Here is a 20898-nt window from a genome sequence, read left to right on the forward strand (position 1 = left end):
GATATGGATTGATTTATATTTATATATGTTATAAATCACTGAAACTATTGAGATGGACGCTCGATTTGAAATGCATGAAAGTCGGATAATTGGAATATAATGATTAGCCCATCATGGAAATTTCACTATAATTGGATCACTGAAACTGTACCTATAAATTAATTATAGAAAAAAATTATATATCTAAAAATTTAATAAATTTTTTATTAAATTATATCATATTATATATCATATGTTTACTGTATGGATCTATTCACGTGAAGTCTAACAAAATTGAATTTTTTATTTTATAATTTTTTTATTTACTATGATTTTTTAAAGATGCGGCTAAAATAAATATAAAAGAAAATCTGAAAAACCAGTAAGAGGAGGTTCTGAGTCCGGTATCACGAGTTCAGGAGTCGGACGATTTTATTGTGCAGGTAAGTAACGCGGATTCGTCTCAAAGTCTGGCGAGATAAAAAAAATTAAAAAAAAAACCAATTGTCTGGGACGAATGGGCCCATCTTCTCCACGGTAGCGGTGGTCGCCCGGGCTTAACAAGCGGAGGCCCACTTTGCCCTCCATCCATCGCCACGCCGTAGCGCCCTGCTGCCCGGCAGATCGAAATCGGAGGCGATGTCGCCGCCGGCGAGCCAGCGCCGACGTTCTCGGCTCCTTAGCTGGCCGCTTCTGTTCGTCGCGATTCTCGCGTTCCACTCGCTGGCCGTCTACCTCTTCACCCGTGGCTTCCTCCTCACCCGCACCGAGCTGGACCTCCACAGCAGCCGCGACGACCGCCCACCGCAGGGCGACGTCTCCGCCGGGTGCACCTCCTGGCCGCCGCCCGCCGTCGACCGCCTCGTTATAGTCGTGCTCGATGCGCTCAGGTGACCCGTTTTGGATCCCTCATCATCCACATCCCTGCTCGTGTTTCTAGCTTATGCAGCTGTGCAATTTGTTGCCTCGCAGGTTCGATTTCGTGGCGCCGAGTACCTTCTTTCCAGGTGCGTAACTCCGAGCTGCAAAATTCCCCGATGCTGTACTCTAATTGTTAGTTAACCGAGAGATTTTCTGCAGAGAAGCACCCATGGATGGACAAGCTGCAGGTCTTGCAGAAGCTTGCTGCCAATGAAAAGACGTCCGCAAGGATCTTCAAAGCACTTGCTGATCCACCAACCACTAGCCTCCAGCGCCTTAAGGTGACTGTGGCATTCAAATCATATCATGAGATAGAGCTTCTCCTGAGAATGCTGTTATCTCATATGCAAATATTGCAATGTGATGTGATCCAAAATGTACTTCATGGTTTTAACAGAATTCTTGCAAAATGCTATACTCAGGCTCTCACCACGGGTGGTCTCCCTACCTTTATCGATGTTGGCAATAGCTTTGGTGCTCCTGCAATAGTAGAAGATAATATAATGCATCAGGTTCATCTGACCCCACGTTCAATTTTAGTAATGACTTGGTCTTATCTGTCTATAGCTCATGCTGGATTAGTAGCCATGATGGTGCTGTGCTGTCTGTTTCTTCGTGATCAATCAGTTGGTTAAAAATGGGAAGAGAGTAGTTATGATGGGGGATGATACATGGATACAGCTGTACCCTGAACACTTCAACAAGTCATTCCCGTACCCTTCCTTTAACGTTAAAGACCTTGACACAGTATGTAATCCTGTCAAATCAAATTCTTGCACTTCCTTTTTGATGTACTTCTTAGTTCTTTTACATGGCCTCCCTTTAAGCTTGATTAATTATCAATCGTGATTGTATCAGGTAGATAATGGTGTAATCGAGCACTTGCTTCCATCTCTTCACAATAATGATTGGGATGTTCTAATTGCACATTTTCTTGGTGTGGTAAGTTATTATGATTCATTATGGCCTAACCTGCCATTTTTCATCCTTTCCTGTTTTGAGCTGGAATCTTGTGAGATCAACTTTGTTTAGGACCATGCAGGGCATATATTTGGTGTTGACTCAACCCCGATGATCCAGAAGTTGGAGCAATACAATAAGATCCTGGAGGTCAGTACGCTCATGCATACAATATTCTTATCTTCCTGTTCTTTTTAGGAGTCATTTGGCGTTACCTTACATATGCTCTTCACATTCATATTCCAAGGTTCTGGATGTTGTGCAATCCATTCTTATTTTCTTCTACAGGGTGTTATTGACACATTGAGAACTCTATCCAAACCTGGTGGCACCCATGAGAATACTTTGCTTTTGGTAATGGGTGATCATGGTCAAACCCTGAATGGTGACCATGGAGGGGGAACTGCTGAAGAGGTGATCTGCCTTGTGTTTTGCTGCAAAGTACATGAAAATCCATAGCTAATCCCGTGTCAAATGTAGGTTGAAACATCACTTTTTGCATGGAGTCCAAAGACCCCACCAGATGCAGTCTTGTCTGTTCTTGATCATAGTTCGTGCAATGTTGACCTGGTATATTTATCAATCTCATTTGCACCTGTAAATCATCTGTTCTTCTGATTTAAAAAGTCCTACTATATCTTTTGGAACAGAAATTAAATGCAGCAGCTTCTTATGTTAATATTTAGTTGCTGTGCATAATATATCTGTTAATTTAAAGGTATTCAAATCGGTCAGGTTCCTTGCTTCAATTTGTATTTGCAGCGACATAAATACTAACGCCACAAATTCATTTCCTTTTTGTTGATGAATTAACATCCAGCACGGGGAAGAGGTGTGCATCAGCAGTATGCAGCAGGTCAGGATTTATTTGCATTCTCCCATGTGAGTGTTCAGTTTTATTCGGTGTTGCTTATTCTCTTCTTGGTTTCAGCTTGATTTTGCAGCGACTATATCAGCACTTCTTGGCATACCCTTTCCCTTTGGAAGGTGTGTAAGTTTAACTTGGTGCTTTTTTCACGACTTAGCTGTCATTCAATGTTTTTGCTTGATTGTAAACTGCCACGTATCCTTTGTTTGTCTACCTTTTCTTCTTTACATGCTGCTGCTGCTTCTGTTCCTTCATCCTTTGATGATTGTTTATCTCAATCCACTAGCTGCTAAATAGGTCTCCTGTTTCTTACATAGCATTGGGCGTGTAAACCCAGAGTTGTATGCCTTGAGTACCGGGACATGGGTTAATCAAAGGATGGGTACCGATGCTTGTACATTGCAGAATGATCTAGAAGCATGGATGAGGAGATATGCTGAAGTTCTCTGTGTAAATTGTTGGCAGGTAGTGTGAAGCTGCATTTCTTGTTCCCTTCAACATCCCTTGTTCAGTTCATGTAGGTATGTGGATATTCTCTTTGACATTCAACTTACCTTGTAGGTAAAAAGATACATTGATCAATATTCTGCTACTTCTGTTATTGGATTTCCATCAGAAGACCTGCAACATATCACAAATATGTATTCAAGAGCTCAGGCAAATTGGTCAGCTTCTCTGAGGTTTACCTGTTCATCCGAGACGGGTAGTCAAGAAAAACTTGAGGGGGAAGGTTCAGTTCTGCCACAGCAAATTGATGCATACACTGACTTCTTGCAGACTTTTGCAAAGCTTGCTCGCTCTGCTTGGACAGAGTTTGATTTATGGTCGATGGGCATTGGTCTTTTACTTATGATATTGTCAGTTATCATTCAAGCTTATATGCTTGTAAAGCTGAACACCATACGTCAGCCTTCAGATCAGAAGACTGCCAGCTCAAGCATCATTCGCAAACTTTTCTTTGCTTTTGCTTTAGTTGCGATTCGAGCAGCTAGTTTCTTATCAAACAGCTATATATGTGAGTCAGATAAACTAATTGTACTGTCCACACTTCAATTTATGTATATCTGCTGATTCTTAATTTCTTTTTCTGTTGCCCAGTGGCAGAAGGTAGAGTTGCAAATTTTCTTTTGGCCACAAGCTGTGTCACCAGTGTGTGGCACTCAATGGTGAAAGGGGAATTCAGCATAGAAGTTAGTATTCCTGGACTTAAATTCTTTTTATTATTTTATTTATTCTTTGGCGCAATCATCTTCTGACATCCTTCACTCTATTGACCTACAGAACTTAGTTTTTCTTCTTCTAAATATTTTTTCGCGGTTTGGAATTGAGATTGGGATGTCAAAACAATTGCCTGCCCCAGCAATTACAAAGGATCACTCTGTGAGCGCCATTTGTAAAATCTTTGGTGTTAATTCTTGCAACATCCTCTTGGAGATATTCCCCATAGCATCTCTTGCCTTTGTGGCTTACATTATATTGAAGTGCCTATCCCATGCAATCTGTCAGAAATTCTTGAAGTACTTTGTTTTGTGTGGAACAATGGTTAGTTATGTATCTATAGCGTTTCATTGGGCTTCCGAGACTACATTGTTTTCTCATACTGAACCTGTTCAAGAGTTCGGAAGAAGTTTAGCTCCTCGCTTTGTTTATGCTATTGGAGGTCTGTCACTAGCTATTTCTGTGCTTTATCGGATATTTAGCCCAAGTGATCATTTGAAGATGAACAAAAGGATTACTATTTTAGTAGCTATCATGCTATGTTCTTGGAGTCCAACTATCTTGGTCCTGCTGGGAAGGCAAGGCCCATTTGTGGCATTAATATGCATGACAGGAGGTACTGTGTAAATCACTTTATGCTCAGGTTGAAAAATTACAACTTTGCATGACAGAAGGTAATGTGGAAATCACTTTACATTCTTATCACTAATTGTTCTGTTGATCTCTATTTTGTAGCTTGGTGTATCATAAAGTTACAGCAGAAATGTCAGAGAGAGTCGGGACTTTCTGTTGCTGACCCTGTTTCGGTGATTCAGTGGAGCTTTCTTGCAGTTTGTTTATTTTATCTAACAGGTCACTGGTAAGTTTCATTTCGTTTGTATTTCTGTTATTGAATGGAAATAGGGTTGAGGCCTCACCTCAGGATAAAAAGTTTCATGCTGTTTTCCTGCCTTTCTCTATGAAAGAAATTTTTATATGCATGCATGTTACGACAGAGACACTAGAGTACTTGACATACCTATAACACATTTTGTTCACTGATCTATAGAGAGTGCACACATTATTGTCTATGCTAATATGCATTTTTCTGGGAATTTCTGGTTTAACTGATGTCGATGAGGTGGCTAGAGATTCACCATTGCTAATGTAAAAAGTAAATTTCAGGTGTACATTTGATGGCCTCCGATATGGTGCAGCTTTCATCGGGTAAGTGTGATTGTGTTCCTAGTATCACTGTGTGACTGCCAGAAAAAAGTATTCCTTGCATTACATGCACTGATGTTTGCTATGCTTCAATGCACAGTTTTGATCATTTCCACATCATTCGACAAGGGCTTCTACTTTCCATCGACACCTTTGGTGTTTCTCATATCCTGCCAATTCTAAGCCTTCCATTTATTGCCGTAGTATGGTACAATAGCACATCCAAGGACAGCAGGCTGAAGGACGTCATTCTCAACAATATAACTCAGGTACTATATATGGGTACTCTTACAATCAAGGCAAATATGTGTATGTTCTGAAAGAGGTTTGATGTAAAAATTCAACAAATGAACCGGTACATAATCCACTTTGTGAACGTACACATTGATGCCAAATTTAAATTACTGGACAATTAAACAAAGAAAAACTACATTGAAGGTCCCTAATGTTCACTGTGTACAGGGATAGTATACCTGCTGTCTGGTGCTTTGATCACTGATCCACATCACACCTAATATATTTTTTTTGGTCAAACTTAGGTGCTTTTAATGTATGGTCTTGTTACAGCAATCACTGCTACAATGACAATCATATGCGTTACTATTCAAAGGCGGCACTTAATGGTAACTGTTGCTTCCCTTTATCGAACAAATCACCTTGGCCTTTTGTATTTCTGCTTTGTAGTTGCTATCAAGCATTTGACTTTACAGTTCATCCGTCAAACTTGCAGGTTTGGGGTTTGTTTGCTCCAAAATACGTATTTGATGCGATCGGGCTTCTCCTGACAGACTTGTTAATCTGTTTGGCATCTCTCTACTACAGCTGATGTTGCTTTACTTAAGTTAGACTGCTAACCGATAACGGTCTTTTGTCTCAATCCGTTGCAGCTGGAGCTGTTCTCTCTTTTTTTTTTTCTCTTGTGAATGTAGTAAAACCACATACATTAAGTTTAGATCAATCAAGGTAATTTGTTTCTTTTTGTTTGTGTAAGAGATTTTTTTTTACGAACAAGTAAGCAGAGAAGATGCAATCAGAGTTGTTCTTTCCAACAAATTTTTGCCCATTGACAAAAGAGATACGCATCTATTTCTTGAGTCTGAGTAGTTCTTTCCCTGCAAATATCCGCCCACTGACAAAAGCGACATGTGTCTATTTCTTGTTGCACTTAAGATAGCTGATAGCAATTCCAAATCGCCAAGTGTGCATCGTTGTAGTTCCCTGCACTTGTCATGACCTTTTGTTTTTTTCCCCTTTGTTTTTACTAAGCTTTTGAATGGGTTGATGAATTTTACGTAAGCATTGCGATGGCTACTCAAGAACTCTTGACATGCAAAATAAAATATACACTTTTACACGCATATATATATATATATTCACAAAACCACTTGACCATAATAGCCGTGTGCTTAGAGAGGTCCTCAACCGCTCACCAGAAAAACCACATGGTACCAGAGTATTATGTGCTCATCAGACGAATAATGTCAGTGGTTTAATTTAATTTAGGGCGCCGGCGGCACGACGCCTTCGTTGCCGGCGAGCGTCATGTACTTGTCCTTCCTGGTGAGCCCGGTGAGCTCGAACCCCAGCGCCCTGCCAAGCTCGCGCTGCACCCTGTTGGCCACGTCGATGCTGTCGCCGCGGCCGCCGCGCGACGCGGCGGCGCGCGGCAGGAACTCCACCCGGTACGCCGGCCTCGGGTTCATCATGAAGTAGAAGGGGTCCATCCACTTGGCCCCCGGCTTGGTGGACGTGCCGTAGAACATGCCGACGCGCGTGTCCAGTGCGACGGGGTTCACGTCGACGCCGAGCTCGGCGAAGAGAGGGCTGAGCCGGAGCAGGTACTCCTCCCGGCACGTCGTCCCCTCGGGGCACACCACCAGGTCGCCGCGCGCCAGCACCGCCGCCATGTTGCGCCGGTCCTTCTCCCGGTCCCGCGTCAGCCGCGCCGTGCGGATCGGCGCCAGCAGCTCCGACACCGGGCTCAGGCTGTACGTCACCGCCGTCACCGGCTTCCCGAGAGCCGCCGCCACGAAGACCGGGTCCAGCAGCGTGCGGTGGTTGCACACGTACAGGCGCCCGCCGCCGCCGCCGGCGCCGCAAGGGACGTGGCCGGCCACGAGGCGGTAGTGCATGCCGGTGAGCGCGCCCACGGGGAAGCAGATGCGGTACGGGAGGAAGGATAAGGCGATGGAGCGGAAGGCGACGAGCGCGATGCCGAAGGGGAGGAAGGTGTACATGGCGAGCGCGGCGGGCGGCGTCGGCGCGAAGGCGAGGCGGCCATCGTGGAAGACGAGGGGCCTCGGGTACCTGTCCCGCGGCAGTGGTCGCCATCCCCGCGTGTCGGCCTCGCCCACAGCGAAAGTTTCCTGCAGGGACAGAGAGGATCCACGTTGCACGTAATGTCAAGGGCGCTGGCGTGTGCCGCGTCTGGAAGGATCAGCACGGTGTTAGCTAACTGCACTCGTCCAAGTTTGGGAGACACGAGTCTAAAAATGAGCCTGCTAATTCCGAAAGAAAAGGAGCCTGCTCTTTTGTCACTAATCCGGTGAGGAACATCTTGAATGCCGATAATGCCAATGAATAAATTTCACATGTCTATATAATATATATGCTACCAGTATCAGGTTCACACTGTTAATTACTACTGCATTTATCCCTTTGAAATTACAAGGCGTATTTTGTTTCTTTAGAAGAAGACTTTCACCAATAGTATACTCAATCAAAATTTATTTACAAGAAAACATTTTTTTATATACGAATATTAATCCAGTGACATGAGACTTTTGTGACGCAATAATTATGTATTAACAGTGTAATTGTTTGTCAAATATAATACGCCTTGGAGTTTTAAACAGAGAGGTATCTCTGTTTCATAATATGTATACGGTATGCACGCATATAATAGGAGGCAAAAGAACTAAGTAAATACCAAGTTTAATGATTCTTTGTCGTACTGGATAGAAGAACAACTACTAATCTACTGGGAAAGCACAAATGCCATCCATTTTTATTAAACATTACTCAAACATTATGCTGCTATGGTACGCGGATCAGACAAACACTGCGATGTACCATCACATGGAGCGATTAGCCCCAATCAAAAACCTTATAATTTTCTTTTGCAACAATGTTGCTTGTGTCCATTGTTGGGCCAAACCAATAATAAAAGAATGGATAAACTATAGAAGCACCACTAATTATTTCCAAATACGTGCACTGATGCTATAGCCTGCACTAGGCCAGCCAAGCATAACATGTGCTAGTACAACGGCAGTCAAACCTGAAATACGTGCTTTTCAGTAGCAACTGCAAATGCCGTCCTTATTAATATGCTTAAAAATGACCTTTGCCGATGTGATGGGAACTCGTCAAAATAAAACTATAAGTGACGTGGCTGCACTTTGTTGTACGTCACTTCGAGTGAACCTGATTGAGTACTGTCAACCATTAGCAAAAGGACACCCTTTCATGCATGATAAGCCTAAGGTTTGGAACCAAAGGAAACATGGTTACACTTATACACTCCTACTGTCTTCTTGATATGCTCAATCTCACTATGATATATATTGCTGACTAATATATTTATATTTATGAGGTAAAAAATCCTTTTGAAGTTCAGTAAAACTTTTTGTATACTAAAAATAGGTGTTGCCCATCGTATGGCTATGATTTGGTTTCTCTCCTTTCAAAATTATACTCTTAAGGTGAACTGGTCTCTAACTGATTTGGTTAGATAAATCTAGTAGCACTTCTAAGGTTATAGGTTCAACTTCCCGTGGGAGCCAATTTTAGGTTGAAGTTAAAAAAATCCTCCTCACTCGAGCGGCCAAGATTCAGGAGGTTTTCTCGACCGAGAAGCTGGTTGCTTCCTTATAATGAAAAATGGTGGAAACCGTCGTACCCTCCGATCGATTGTTTTTTTAAAAAAATTATACTCTTAAGGAGCGTCTATGTTTTAAAATACCATGTTACTACCCACACAACTATCAGGCTTTACTTTACCTTTAATTTGCCTCCTAAAAGCATGCCACGCCATTGCTCATTTTTATTGCAATTATAAGAACGACACATATATACGCACAAGTATACAAGACAACTAACAACACTCATGTGTATGCGTAATTCGTAGGCACCAGGATTTAAACAGCAGTCGATAAAGTGGTTCCCACACCTTCTCACCTCCTCCACTAAAGTCCAACAATCAACTAGCAAACTCGCCAAACATCATCCAACCGTGAGAAAAGCAAACTTTAAATATATTCGTTCTATGTTAAATTTTCTTCAACTTGGCAATTAATACCTAAATTTTTGTATAGATTAGCAACATAAAATTAATAACACTAGATTTATAGTAAAACTACTCCTCCTAATTTCGTTGTTTTAGGATTTCTAGATACATAATTTTTGCTATACACCTAAATATACAATATATCTATATCTATGGTAAAAATTACGTATCCAAATTTAGCAAAATAATTACTTTCATAATGTATAAAGCTGGAGGTTTTTTTGTGATTTTATAAAGCTGGAGTTGTCATCTATATAAAATTTAAAATGCTGATGGACAAATTTTAAAATGTTTGAATTAGGGAAAAACTAAAACAGCCTTTTATTTGTGATAAGAACAAGTAACATATCATATATCAAAATGTTAACGTTTTTATTCTCCTTTTTCACTATTCAATTAAATAAACTAATTAGTTAATGAAGGGCGTAATTACTTGATTATGAGAGTAGGCGGCGTATGCTCTCACCTTGCAATAGTAAGGAGAGAAAAGGTAGTGCACCCTACCGCTGCTCGCCGCTCCGACGAGCCCCACGGCGCCCTTCTTTCCCGCTTCCTCCAACTCGGCGCCGAACAAGGCCCGGAGCCTCTTCGCCGCCATCTCGGCTGCGTGCTCCTCATCCACCAGCCCGGCGAGGACCCCGCCGACCGACCTCACCTCCGGCCCCACGACGGCGTCCACGCCGACGTACTCCCTCAAGAACCCGTCCAGCATCACCCTCGGGAACGTCGCGCTCACCGCCACCACCCGCGCTGCCGCCTGCACCGCCGCCACGCCCTCCGCGGCCGCGGCCTCCAGGAAGAACTTGGGCAGCACCGCCCTGCCGACCCTGGCGACCTCCTTCTCCTCCAGGCCGACGAGCGCCACCGTGGCCATGGCCCTCGCCCGCGCGCCGTCGCCGAGGAGGCACAGCAGCGGGTAGAGCAGCAGCAGGAGGAGCCCGCGGAGGAACCCGCCGGCCTCGATGGCGACGAGCATGAAGTACGGGAAGGCGCACACCGGCGGGCGCAGGATCCACGCCTCTACGTCGACGACCAGGGTCCGGCCATGTAGCCTGTCCAAACCTGGCAGCGGCGGCGGCGGGGGGCTCGGCTTCGTCATCGCCGCCATCCGGCCGCGGTGGTGCCGGCCGGCGAGCTTCCGCAGGAGGAGGAAGAACAAGGAGAGGACTGGCTTGGACAGTGATAAAGGCTTCATGGCCATGGCCGTGGACGGGTAGCTACCTGTTGCCAAGCTCGGGGCGCCCTAGTCTCTGTCTAGGTGTTGCATGTAGTTGTCCTCTCGCTTCGATGGGCGTTCGCATCTGCTCAAGAGCCACAAATGGAGAGCTGGTCTATTTATATGCGTGGTTTCTACTAGTAGCTCTTTGCTAATAATTCTGATGATATGATGCTAGTGTTCACAAATTTTTGCGATCGGATATGACTGGTATTAACTTATGTTGCAGAGTGATGAAAGGTTTTTAAGGTTGGCTGATTGGAGCTTTTAGGGGCAGGTTGAGGTAAGGTGAACTTGAGTGTGTGTGACAGTGAGATCTGGTCAATGAGGGATTAGCTCGCCGGTAGGTTGAGGTAAGGTGAACTTGACTGTATGTGACAGTGAGATCTGGTCAATGAAGGATTAGTTCGCCGGTTCCTGAGGTTAAATCTTCAGACCCCCCCCCCTCTCCCGGCGAATCCGGGGGCATCGCGCCGCCTCCCACCCTCCGCAAGACCACCTCCGGTGGCCGCCGGCAGCGGCGGCCTGCGGCCGAGCCGAAGCCGGCTCTGTCTGCCTCTTCTCCCCTCCCTTCTCTCTCCCTACGCCTCCACTCCCCCGACATTCTTATCTAGTCACGGAAGGTCCACCCCCGGCCGCCGGGGCTGGATCCGGCCTCCTCCTTGCCGGATCCGGGGTCCGCCTGGCCGGATCTGGCCACCCCCGGCCGGTGTCGCCACCCTACCCTCCCCCCCTCTCCGGTCGGCCCTGCTTCTCATCGCGGGGTGGGCTCCGGTGGCGCGAGAGGCCGTGGGGGCGCGGCCGTGCCGCCACTCGCCCCACAAGTGGTCGCGGTCTGTGCCGGCGCTCGCCCCGCGGGTGGCCACGTCCCACGGCCTTGTTGTTGCCATCGTCCTGCGGTGGGCCCGTGGGTGCGGGCCTGCGCCGTTCGCCGTTGCTCTCGCCCCGCGGTGGGGGCTGGAGGTTGCTTCGCCTCGGGTCACCGGGGACCGCCGGTCTGCGGTGGCGCTGGGCGCGGCCATGCCAGCACTTGCCCCACGTGCGGCCTCTGGAATGCGGTCGAGCTGCCGCGCTTGCCCTGTTGTGGGCCCGTGGGTGTGTGGCCACGCCATTGCTCTTGCCTCGTGGTGGGTCTGGAGGCTGCTTCGCCTCGGGTCGTCGGGCGCCGCCAGTCTGCGGTGGCGCGTTGGGGGCTCGGGTCGGCTTCGCCTTGGTGGCTGGCCTTCGGCGCGCCTGGGCAGTCTGTTGCTGCCTCCATTAGCCGCCCCCTGCCGCTGGCCCTCTGCAGTGTGGTGCCGGCCGGCGGGCTGTCCTAGATCGCGCTATGCCGATGATTTTCGGTCCCGCGGCAGTTTCTTAGGCTAATGGGAGGGAACGGGGTGACGGCGAAAGCCTTGGACCCGCTTGTGGGCCAGTGACGGCGACGTCCTCGAACGCTGTTTACCTTCTTGAAGGCGTCATTCTTTCCCTTGTTCCCTCCTTTCCGGTAGGCTTTCCGAGTGAAAGCCTTGACCATGTTGGTCGGACGATGACGGCGCTTGTAGCATCGTCCCCTCCCTTGAGGCGTCGTTTTGGAAGCTCTGCTGGTTGTCGATGCTGTTGCTTGTGGCCTCTCTCGCTTGGCCTGGCGGTGATCGTCTGCTCTTCACTTCTACGCCTGCCTTCGCTTTGTTTCGTCCACCATGGTCCGGGTTGCATAGATCGTTGTCTGGCGGATGCTTTGCCGCCGATTTATTGCTTGCTATGGCGGATGCTTTGCCACCGCCGTCGCGTTGGTTGGTGATCGCTTCAGGCGGATGCTTGGCCGCCTTGGTTGTATTGGTCGGGTGGATGCTTTGCCACCTTTATTGAGTTATAGACTTCTTGCATCTTTGACTATGTTGTATCATTTAGCAGGCATAGAGGTGTGGACATGTCTAGGTTCGTGAGTTTGTGTGTATTCCCTCCCTGTTGTTCTTGCTATTCGTGTTCGATGTTGGGGTCGCCTGCTATTTGCTTGGTGGTGCTCTGTAATCGTCTTAATAGCCTCTGTCTATTAAGGTTTGTAACGGTCGTATTGCTTTCCTCTTAATAAAATACGTGCTCAGGCACATTCGCGAAAAAAAAGTTCGCCAGTTACCGTTGCCAATTATGGTTCCTTGACTTCTCATGTATGTATTTGCGACCCCAAATTATCCATAAGTTAACATCAACTTTTTTTTTGCAATATAGTATATACGTTGAGGCAGACGATCACATATACAGGTTCATACCCAGGCACTAGTACAGAATCCCCTAGTAGTCCCGGTTCCCAAACCTCTTTAGTCCCTATTATGGAATCCGAACTACGAATTTAGGATTAAGGATATAGATTGTTAGTCCCGGTTCCCACACCTGGAACTAAAGGTCCGTGAAAAGATAAAAATACTATAGAAACAATTTTTCGTCCTCCTTATTTATCTCGGCCAGATTTGGGTCCGGGACCAATGAAGGCTTTAGTCCCGGATCCGACGGCTAGGGGACGGCGGGGAGCTTTAGTCCCGGCTGGAGCCACCAACTGGGACTAAAAGTCATCCTTTAGTCCCGGTTGGTGGCTCCAACCGAGACAAATGTTTAGTCCCCGTTGGTAACACCAACCGGGACTAAAAGATGACCCTTTAGTCCCAGTTGGTGGCTCCAACCCGGACTAAAAGGGTCTTTAGTCTCGGTTGGTGGCTCCATCTAGAACTAAAGGGTCCTTCATGGGTTAGTTTAAAAGGAAAGTATCACATTCAAAGTCACATATGGTGTGTAAGTAGGGTGGTGAAGAAGCTGTCCGCGAGGTAAGAGATTTTGAGTTTGAATCCTGTGGACCGCAGGATTGGTTGTGCGTGCGCCAATTAATTTTTTAGGCTGGCAGACCCTTTAGTCTCGTTTGCTGGAACTGGAACCTTTAGTCCCGGATTCGTAGTCCCGGTTGAGGAACCGGAATTATAAAGAGCTTTAAGAACGGTACTATTGAGCATTTCCGTACTAGTGAAAATTTACTCCGTGCTAGAACTCGAACTCGAGACCACTTGCCTCATGCACAACTTCTTTAACACTCCACCTACACATTACATGTGACTTTGAATGGGATGCCTTCCTTTTAAACTAACCCATGAAGAACTTTTTAGTCCGGGTTGGAGCCACCAACCGGAACTAAAGGGTGACTTTTAGTCCCGGTTGGTGAAGCTCTCCACTGCCCTCTAGCCGTTGGACCTGAGACTAAAGCCTTTATTAGTCTCAGGTCCAAAACTATCCAGGATAAATAAGAAGGACGAAATATTATTTCTGTACCTAGTGAGATGCCACCTCTTGGTACACACACGCTCTACCTCGATGAGCTTCTCTGAACGACTAGACCGGAGGATCTCTTGATACTGATGAGGTCAACGTATGCACCTTGCTATCCACGGGTAGACAGCTACTAGTTAAAAAAAAGTAGAGCAATTAATTTTTAATATAAATTTAGAAAATAAGAGCACGTATGCTGAGTCTAGTACTCTTAACAAATTCGATCGATACATTCTACCACATGAGAAATAGAACTATGATGGGTTCACAGCATCAACTTATTGTTGTTCTTGAGATAAACGAACAAACAAAAGGCGACCACACCACACATGATATGCATGGGACCCAACGGCATGGCACATGCTAAAGAGATTGATTTGTTGCCAGCAACTCAGATTTCTCTAGCTTGTCAGATCAACGTCGTCCATCAATAAGCGTAGTAGTTGGATTGTGGACATGTGTCTCAGCCAAATGTATAGCAAGAAATTAAAAATGAGGGTTTGTAGCCGATTATTCTCAAGCCACAGGCACAAATTAACACAAGTGCTCAACTTCCGTCTGAGATTAAGCTCGGCTAAAGTAAAGTACTATCCTAGCTAGTAAGTGTAAAAAATTAGACAGCTTCCGATTGGTATGGATACTTTTCCCTAACGTGTTAGTATAGCAAATAAGGAAAGAAAAGAGTCCTAAATAGGCACACATATATGCACATGTCGTGCCCGATCATATCTCCCGTGTGAAAGGAAATAAACGCCTGCTCTAGGAGTTGTTGTTATCAATGCTTAATGGCCCGGGCTTTGCATGATGCATGCAAACCTTTCATTATGTGTGATGTTTGCATCAAGGCCCGGGCAATGACCGAGTCAAGACCACTTGATGTATTGAAATCATAAATCTAAGAGCATCACAAGGCCAATACGTGGCAACTGGCAAGATGCATGTGTCGTGCTACGATCATGTACGTCGTTAGTTAGAGCAAATAGCTAGAGCTAGCTCGATAGTTCAGGCCCTAGATAACTTCCTCCCTTCATCGTTACAAAAATGTTGGAGGCCAGAGACGTCTCTAGCTAGCTCCTTCCAAATAAGTCTCGTTGTGTCTTTTTCCTTGATTGAAAATGAAAATAGCTTGGATGACAATGATGAGAGCTCCATCTCCATGCATGGCCATGGACAGCTGCTGGGAGGTCGCCGCCTTCCCGTTTTGTGTTTCTTCCTAGTCTCAGTGAAGAGGTATATATTGCTGGTGTTTCTTTCAACTTGCACGGACTTGTCTTCTTCTCGCATCGATGGAGCTAGGTGTAAAGTTGCATCGATCATGAGCCACAAATGCGCATAGGTCCGGCTATTTATATAGATGGGTTGTGTCTTAATTAGATTTATTTATTGCTTGGTCAAATTTGTTGATGTCTCAGTAGGGAGTATGGAGACTAGCTCCCTTCAAATGCATTTTATTTTTGTTTCTGCTTAAACTGCCGGTTGCCTTTTGGCATTTGTCGGTGTTTTATCGCGAAACCCACCGAGGGATACCCCTAAGGTGGTGTGTTGTAGGTAGGGTGTCGCCGAGATCAGAAACTCGAAGGTGCAAGGAGCATAAAGTTTAGATAGGTTCGGGCCGCCAAGAGCGTAATACCCTACGTCCTATGTGGTGATTTGTATTATCTTAGGTGTTGATCTGGTTGATCTGTTTGGAGGGGTCCCTGCCCGCCCTTATATAGTTTGGTGGGATAGCGTTATATGGAAATCCTAGCCGGATACGAGTTCAGGAGTCCTATCCGAGTACTTTTTGGATAGTTTTCTTCTGTTCCAACTAGTTCTACTACAGTACAAGTAGTTACAATTAGTGTAGGATGTGAGCCATATCCCACCTTTTATCCTAAAATATGTACGTCATATGCGTAGTCCCGTGGCCCTGGGTCTGACAGCATTGTTGTGTTTATATGAAATGTGTCGTTTTAATATTTAATTGTGATTTATGAAAACTCAGTTTTGGTAATGTATATAACACCGTGCTTGTAGCTACTCTCACTATCATTATACCACCGTACTTATATCCATATACTCATTTATCACTTTGAGTATGTTCATATACTAATTCTAAGATACTTCAGAGGGATATGTACGAAAAATTTTAAAAGTATCCCTATCTTTTAAATATATCATAATTATACATTAGTACTGGTATATAAAATTAAGTATGTCCATATACTCCATATATGGTCACATACTTAAAGTATATATACCATGACATATGATCTAGTATGATCACATATACCTCGTATATACCTTTCGTTAGGTCAGATACGCCCTACATCATGATATATATATGAAAAAATTATTCTACACGCGCTTATAGCTACTTCTACACGTGTATATTTATAGGTTGTGAGTTCGAAGCTTGGCTGGAGAGGGGCCTACACGGTTTGTGTGGCATTGTTGTTGTAGCCAGATGTATATATTTCCTGGCTCCGTCCGTGCTGCCGTGCTGGCAACTGCAAGCGTATTTCGTACCAAAAACACGTGACTTGTGACTTGCAATATAGATAAACACTTGGCAAAATTAATTAACTATTTAAGGAAATAACGCTACTATACACACGCACATAACTTATGACGAGATCAGCAGAGAAGTAGAGAACCACGCACAGCGCGACGTGCGTGACTCCTGAGTCAGCAACAAGCTAGACCAGCTGGATCGTAATGGACTCGTACGCATAGCAATTTCCTTAACACGAGGTGTATACTGCTAGTCGTTCATGATTTTTTTTCTGTAGCGGGTTGATTGGCCAAGTAGTGCTGACAGTGAGATTAGCTGAATCTGATAGGAGCTGACAGCTGAGCTTGTAAGTTGTAACAATTAGTGCAGGGCCATAATGGGAATGTCGTCAAAGAAGAGATGCAAGCTAGTAAGGTGATTATTAGTTCTTCTGCTGCTGTTTCCAATCGTAGTCTACTAGTAAGTGAGCTTGTTGCAAGTAACACTGGTATGGAAACGGTTTCTGTTGCGCCTCCAGCTGGCGGTTGGTACCGGACGCTGCCAACACTAATGCTCTAGGGGCTGCCCGTTTATGAACCGCCTATAGTAATGCAGTTGCGCTGGTTGGCTACATAAGCATCCGCCGGTGAAAATGGTTCCAACTTTTATTGACGGTTGTTTAGGTGGTCCACCAGCACATATGTGTTGCCCATGCAAATTAGGAGGACCCAAGTTCATCAAGCATTACTTCAGCATGTCTGAATTCAAGCAGAAAACATTCAAAACTATGCTCACATACCACATGTGGTTCAAATTTATCAAACATAAATCAAACACAAAGTCTATCAACACAAGTCTCATCCGTCGTATACACAAATGAACCAAGTTCTACATCTCACAATTAGAACGGAAACAACAAGCCTAAAATAATGGTACAATCTAACTACACGAGTCTAACCCCTAAGAGACCAGAAGCAAAGAGGTATGCCAACACACCTGTAAGTAGACCCAAAACAACTACGAGGGTAACAAATCCAACTCCATTCTTGTTCAAGTCATGTTCCAAGTCAGCAATGTTTCGAGATGTTTCTTCATTCTGCATCTTCATTTGACACATCTCCATCCTCATATCACACACTTGCATCTTCAGATTTTGAAAGTTCATGCTCATACTACTGGTAGCTGGTTCAACTCTTTGAGGCAGAACAACACGTGGCTGAACTAGTCCTCGTGCGGCTGCTGTAGTCTGAGCATCAACTACACTGCGTGCACCGACACTACCTCCATGGCGATTAAGCAACAATTATGGGTGTTTGCCTATCAACCACTTCAAGTAATGTTTTCATTCCAAGTCCCCCATCGCACTCCACTACTTTTGAGACCGATCACTAGACCTCTCAAGCATTGGTTACTGATGGACAAGATATCGGATCCTCATACCAAAATTTGACAAATATCTAAGAATATGCTGAAATACGCTAACTGGAATAATCTAACTAAATAAGCAAGTTAAGACAAATATGTAACATTAGTGAACTAGCAAAATAACCTAAGACAAATAAGACAGCAAGCTAAGATAAATACCTAACATTACATTGATTAACCAGAATCTAACTTAACAAGGAAGCTAAGGCAAATAATTTTAGACCAACAACTTAAAATAAACAACTTAAGTGATGTCAAACTAGCAAAATATGATCTTAATGCGTAAATACTCAGCTTGTAGTGGTTTGGGCACTTGTAGAAAATCTTGCCTGCCCTGCTCCTTAGACAAATGATCTTGGTTTGACATGACGGGTTGGGACAGTCAGGAAGGGGGAGAGCCACGAACTGGGAGCTGCTCGACGCCGCGGATGAATTTCCTGTGGTGCTCTCCATATGGACCTCACCTTGAAACTCAAGTGATGTCGATGAACTAGAGGTGGTAGAGAAGGTCGACAGGTTTGCGTCAGCGGCGGCCGTGGCGGCAGCACGGTGAAGAAGAGGCGGCGGCACAGTGGCGAGCGGTGAAGAAGTGAGGAATGGGCCGAGCAAGCAAGGAGCGGCGGCGGGGAAGTGGTGGTGGATGCGGCGGTGGGAAAGCAGTGGCGAAGCGGCGGAGCGATGGAGGATGCGGTGCAACGGTGGCAAGCGGTGGGGAAGTGGTGGCGGTGGATGCGGCAGCGACGAGCTCGAACACAGCAAGCTAAGAGAGGAAGTGTGTTATGCTGTTCAGACAAAAAACTCGTACGCAGTAAGTTTTAGTTTGAATCTCACATTTGTGTTGGCGGGTCCTTAAGCCGCCTGCCAGCATAGTCATTTGTGCTGGCGATTTCCATAATCCGTCCGCCAGCACAAATCAATTGTGCTGGCGGACGGCTTAAGGACCCGCCGGCACAAATATTTTTTAGAATAAGTATAGAAAATCGTTTAATCCCTAGAAAATGGTAAATAAGTTTTAAAATTATTGAATACCCTAATCCAAGCTTTATTTCTTGTACAGTACCTGTAAAAAGTTGGTTGAAGTCCATATCACTTGAAACACCTTTAATTTAATGAACCCTTGCATGTTTCCTTTAATATTTATGTAACTTTAAGGGAGATGTGTCAATTTGATACACATGTATGCATTGATATTTTGTAAATAAGCTTAGTATTTTTATATATGGTCATTGACCTGCGAAGGTATCCTGGAATGTCTTAGTTTTTTTGAGCATATACAAGATTTCTTATAATTTTTTTGAATTGACTTGTAAATACAAACTTGGTTTATGTTAACATTAATTGGCGGGATGGAGCGAAATTTTCCTCGTTCCTGGCGCGCAATCGAACAGATGCTGCCAGGCTGCCGATTTTTTCCACTAGCCCTCATCCCCGTTGCCGCCGCCTCTTCCTCTGCGACGGCCCTCATCCGCTCTGCGCCGCCGCATCCTCCTCCACGCTGGCCCCTCCTCATCCTCCTGCGCCAGCCGCCGCCTTGTCCTCCTGCACTGCCGCAACCTCGTCCTCCACGCCAGCCCCTCCTTGTCCTCCACGCCACCGCGACCTCGTCCTCCTCCTGCACCGCCGGCCCCCATCCGCTCTGCGCCACCGTGTTCTCCTCCGCGTTGGGCCCTCTTCGTCTTCTGCGCAGCTACGACGTCATCCTCCACGCTGCTGGCCCCTCCTCATCCTCCGCGCCGCCACAACCTCCTCCTGCACCGCCGCCTCTTCTTCACCCGGGTAAATTGATTTTAGTCAAGTGCACTACAATTTATCTATTCGAATGCGTCATTTTGTTTATAAATAGTGTAGAATTTGTTATTTGAATATGTGAGTGTGACTTGATAGATAGCAACTTGTTATTTGAATGAAATTTGATAGAATGTGTGAGTGTGACTTGATAGCAACTTGTTATTTGAGTGAAATTTGATAGAATGTGTGAGTGTGACTTGATTGCAACTTGCTATTTGAATAAAATTTGATAGAATGTGTGAGTGTGACGATTGCAACTTGTTATTTGAATGAAATTTGATAGAATGTGTTATTGTTACTATGATTAGGTTCTGTTATTTGTATGAAATCTGCATAAAAACCCTATGAAATTGTTCATGAATAGGCATATGGCAAGTTGTGGCTTTAGTCGTGGTAGTGTCGGTTGTGGCCTCGATCGTGGTACGGGGCATCAGGATTACCCTTTACCCGTGGCTCGCCCTACAGGCATCATGTTCAGCACAGTCAATCGAACTAGACCAACTCGATGTCCTCAATCAACCATACCAGCTCCAGGAATAGTAAGATCTTTTTTTATTATTAAGATTATTTTAATCCTTATTAATGTTACACTACCTCTAATGCAGCGGATCGATGTTTATATGGCTTGCCGACGTAGTAAACGGTTTATATGGTACACCTCCTCAGGTGCAAACCATGGAACGAGAAATTAACAATCACTTTCGAGATACCGGCGAGAGAAGATCTAGAAATCATGATTCCAATAGTAGCTAGTGGTAAAGAATCACCTATTGGAGATGACTTATGAAAGAAGTGCTATGGAAGCTTGCCTGGCAGAACTTGAAAGGCATGGTTATTTAGTTCGGGATTTGTCATGGTTCAAAATCAGAGCACTTCGACAGAATGAACATGATATTGTTAGTCACTGTGAGAGACTTGCACAAGGAAACCAAATTGACATGGTATGTGAGTTTTTACCAATTTAATAACATTATGGTACTTTCTTTTATTGTGTGAAACAGTTCATAATATTTGTCTACCATCCCCATTGTAGGATATGTTTGGCAACACCTTCACGGCGATGACTTTACAAAATATTTTATGTCTAGCTTTGGAGAAGTTGGGTTATCATTGGTACAAGTCTGGGACAGCCTGTACCAGGGAAGGCCCGTACCGGACTTCTATTGAGGTTCAATATATCCTGTCTCCTGCTACGAAACCAATGTTCACCATTTATGGCAAAGCACTTCCTTATCGATGTGAACGAAAGGATAGTGCACTTATCC

General features: G+C 45.1%; 2 protein-coding genes across 3 annotated transcripts; one reads left to right on the forward strand and one right to left on the reverse strand.

The window, feature by feature from the left end:
• The first annotated feature begins 446 nt into the window (after positions 1-446).
• Positions 447-6202, forward strand: LOC112893180 (GPI ethanolamine phosphate transferase 3). Of its 2 annotated transcripts, XM_025960376.1 has the most exons (20): positions 474-869; positions 952-986; positions 1060-1181; positions 1323-1412; positions 1528-1647; positions 1759-1842; positions 1933-2010; positions 2149-2274; positions 2341-2430; positions 2681-2716; positions 2792-2847; positions 3046-3193; positions 3290-3743; positions 3827-3918; positions 4010-4562; positions 4682-4805; positions 5111-5152; positions 5250-5418; positions 5689-5772; positions 5880-6202. In XM_025960376.1, exons 1-20 carry the CDS (start codon positions 619-621, stop codon positions 5973-5975), a joined length of 2850 nt encoding a protein of 949 aa, XP_025816161.1. In that variant the 5' UTR covers positions 474-618; the 3' UTR covers positions 5976-6202. The 2 variants fall into 2 exon arrangements, with proteins under 2 accessions (XP_025816162.1, XP_025816161.1); XM_025960377.1 differs by lacking the exons at positions 5111-5152; positions 5250-5418; positions 5689-5772; positions 5880-6202 and having other exon boundaries at positions 447-869; positions 4010-4589.
• A 289-nt stretch (positions 6203-6491) lies between these two features.
• On the reverse strand, positions 6492-10835 carry LOC112893182 (probable glycerol-3-phosphate acyltransferase 3). The gene is made up of 2 exons (XM_025960379.1): positions 9904-10835; positions 6492-7515 (listed from the first exon to the last, which is right to left on the reverse strand). The coding sequence occupies exons 1-2, from the start codon at positions 10636-10638 to the stop codon at positions 6649-6651; spliced, it is 1602 nt and encodes a 533-aa protein (XP_025816164.1). The 5' UTR covers positions 10639-10835; the 3' UTR covers positions 6492-6648.
• Positions 10836-20898: the final 10063 nt, after the last annotated feature.

The sequence above is a fragment of the Panicum hallii genome, chromosome 5, assembly GCF_002211085.1.
Source record: "Panicum hallii strain FIL2 chromosome 5, PHallii_v3.1, whole genome shotgun sequence".
Taxonomy (NCBI): Eukaryota; Viridiplantae; Streptophyta; class Magnoliopsida; order Poales; family Poaceae; genus Panicum; species Panicum hallii.